Source organism: Aphanomyces invadans (genome assembly GCF_000520115.1).
Source record: "Aphanomyces invadans strain NJM9701 unplaced genomic scaffold supercont1.53, whole genome shotgun sequence".
Classification (NCBI taxonomy): Eukaryota; Oomycota; class Saprolegniomycetes; order Saprolegniales; family Verrucalvaceae; genus Aphanomyces; species Aphanomyces invadans.
In genome coordinates, this window is record NW_008580198.1 from 271,122 (window position 1) to 273,802 (window position 2,681).

A 2,681-nucleotide genomic window follows, 5' to 3' on the forward strand; every position below is an offset into this window, starting at 1 on the left:
GTATGTTACATGCATGAAAGCGTGACAGCAGTCAAATCGTTGGGGCATCATGCAACCGTGCGGCTGGCGCGGATCGAGCGGGCGACGCTCGTGACCTTGCTGTGGGTCATGGTCGGATGGCCCGCGTTGATGCGGGACGTGAACGCTGTTTGGGTGTACGAGTCCTTGGTCAAGATGTAGTTGACGGCAAACTTGATCAAGTCGAGGGGAAAGTGCCAAATGACGGACCAGATCCACGAGATGGCCAAGTACGGGCCGCCACACCCAAACACAGCAACGCGGTCGGCAGGGTACCCGGCAAAGCCATAGAACCCGATCACGGACGCCGCGACTTGGGCAATCACAAACGCAAACAGGAGCAAGTTGCACGGCTTCTCGGCAAAGAACCACGTGTTGATGCCGGCAGTCCGCGTGACAAAGATGAGCGCTTGGCCCGAGATCGACACCTGCGTGTAGATGAGCCCGCGCAGCACACCGTCCTTCTTTTGCATGCCAGGGCCGATCAGCTTCTTGCCACGCGTCCACGTCGAGTTAAAGTTGGAGTAATCCCACACAAAGCTGCAAAACCCGACGCCGTTTGTCAATGGAACGTAGTCGCGCCCGACGAACGCCACGCCCTTGCCTTGACCGGCCGCCAGCGACACCGAGTACGCCTTGTCCGATCCAAACGCTTGACCGTCTTGGCCCACTGTGTATTGATACACAAACTGCTGGTAGATGGCGTCGGCTTCCGGCGTCGACTGCAGGTTGTTGATGTGGTTGCCTTGCAAGTTTTCAAAGAGATCCGCACGCGACGTGCGGTACTTGGACGCATATTCCGCCCAATACAAGTCAATGTCAGTCTTCCGCGACGTGCCTATCGCAACCACGTTGGACGACTTCATGATGGACCCGTCCAATTCGCCGCACGCAGTCGAGTTGAGCGTAAGCGAGCACTCTTGAACGCGGGCTGTGAAGAAGTCTTGGCAGTGGTCCTTGATGCAGTTCACGCACAGGTTTTCCGCGCCGATAAACCCGTCAAACGCGTTGGTTTGGTACGTCAGTGCAAACAAGATGATCGTGCTCAACGTGAGCCACAACCCAAACGAAATGGACGAAATGAACACGCTCTTCAACTTCCACGAGTCGGGCGTGCGGCTCGCGGTCACGTTGTCCTTGGAGATAGTCAAGATCGTCCCGTCGTTCAGGATGGCCAACACCACGACCAAGATCGTGGGAAAGTACCAGTTGTAGCACACAGTCAACAAACCAAACGTGCACACGATGCGCACGGTCATGGCAATCGAGTACATGGCGTAGTTTTTCATGCGCAAGAAGATTTCGCGACTCATGCGGATGGCCGTGATGATGACGCTCAACCCAGGCGACACGAGCACAATGTCGGCGGCGGCACGGGCTGCGTCCGTCGAGTCGTCGACGGCAATCCCAATGTCGGCTTGGGCGAGCGCCGGCGCGTCGTTCACCCCGTCGCCAGTCATGCCGACGACCTTGCCGAGGCTTTGCAAGTGGCGGACAATCTCAAACTTGTGCTCGGGAAACACTTGGGCAAACCCGTCCGTTTCGTACACAAGCTGGGCCAAGTTCATGCCGGGGGGCGGCGCCTGGTTGAAGAAGCGCGTGTCCAAGATGTTGGTCGGCATGCCCAATTGACGGCACGTCTCGACCGCAATGACGCGGTGATCCCCCGTCACCATCTTGACGGCGACACCCAAGTCAATCGCGCGACGGATCGTCTCGGCCGTGTCGTGGCGAGGCGGGTCAAACAGCGGCATCAACCCGACCAACTTCCACTCGGCCTTGTCCAGCGGGACGTCGCCTTCCGAGATCGACACACCCAACCCACGGTACCCGCGGCCCGCGTACTCGTTGATGCGACCTTCGACCTCGTCACGGAGATCGTCGGCATTCACGTCCATATCCAAGCACACTTGTGGCGCCCCCTTGCACGTGCGAAAGATGCGACCGGTGGCGTTTTCACGAATCTTGGCAATCGTGCGCTTGGTCGTCGGGTCGAACGGCGTGTAGTGCAGCAGCGTGTACGTGTCCCACATTGTGTCCTTTTCCGGGTACGTCTCAAAGCACACGACGTCGATGGCTTCGTGGTTCTCGACGCGGGCGGCCAACGCAGCGTCGCGGATGATCTGCGCCTTGTCGAACCCGTTGTACGGGATCAAGTTGTCCAAGTCGACGCTCAGTTTGTTCAACGTGAGCGTCCCCGTCTTGTCCGAGCACAGCACTTCCATCGACGCCATCTCTTCGATCGACGTCAGCCGCGTCACAATCGCATTCTCCTTGGCCAGCGCCGACGACCCGATCGCCAACGTCACGCTCAGCACCGTCGGCATCGCGACGGGAATGCCGCCGACAATCAACACCAAAATGTTGGCCACACCCAAACAACCGTCCGCGATAATCAAGCACGGGTTCTCGTCGGCGCGGGACCCCATTTGAACAACCAGCTCGATGATGCACCACGCAATGATGGACACCATGCAAAAGTTGCCCACGGTCGTGAGCACTTCCTGCAGACGGCCTTGCGACTCGACGCCGGCGATCTGCGCCGCCGCGCGGCCCAAAAACGTGTTGACGCCAGTGTTTGTCACCACGGCTTCGATTTCGCCTTGCTTGCACACCGAACCAGAGTACCCTTCGTCCCCCGTGGACTTGGTCACGGGGAGCGA

At 58.9% G+C, this 2,681-nt stretch overlaps 2 protein-coding genes across 2 annotated transcripts in view; one reads left to right on the top strand and one right to left on the bottom strand.

The window, feature by feature from the left end:
* H310_13561 (hypothetical protein) overlaps positions 1 to 25 on the top strand; it is a gene marked incomplete at both ends in the record, with an annotated part of 589 nt that extends 564 nt beyond the window's left edge. Inside the window, one exon of the mRNA XM_008881111.1 lies at positions 21 to 25. Coding sequence (XP_008879333.1) covers positions 21 to 25 — 5 coding nt within the window. The remainder of the gene's footprint in view (positions 1 to 20) is intronic.
* Positions 26 to 47: 22 nt separating this feature from the next.
* On the bottom strand, positions 48 to 2,492 carry H310_13562 (plasma-membrane proton-efflux P-type ATPase; the record flags this gene model as incomplete). Its single annotated transcript, XM_008881112.1, has 1 exon — positions 48 to 2,492. One exon carries the CDS (start codon positions 2,490 to 2,492, stop codon positions 48 to 50), a length of 2,445 nt encoding a protein of 814 aa, XP_008879334.1.
* Between the last annotated feature and the right edge of the window lie 189 nt (positions 2,493 to 2,681).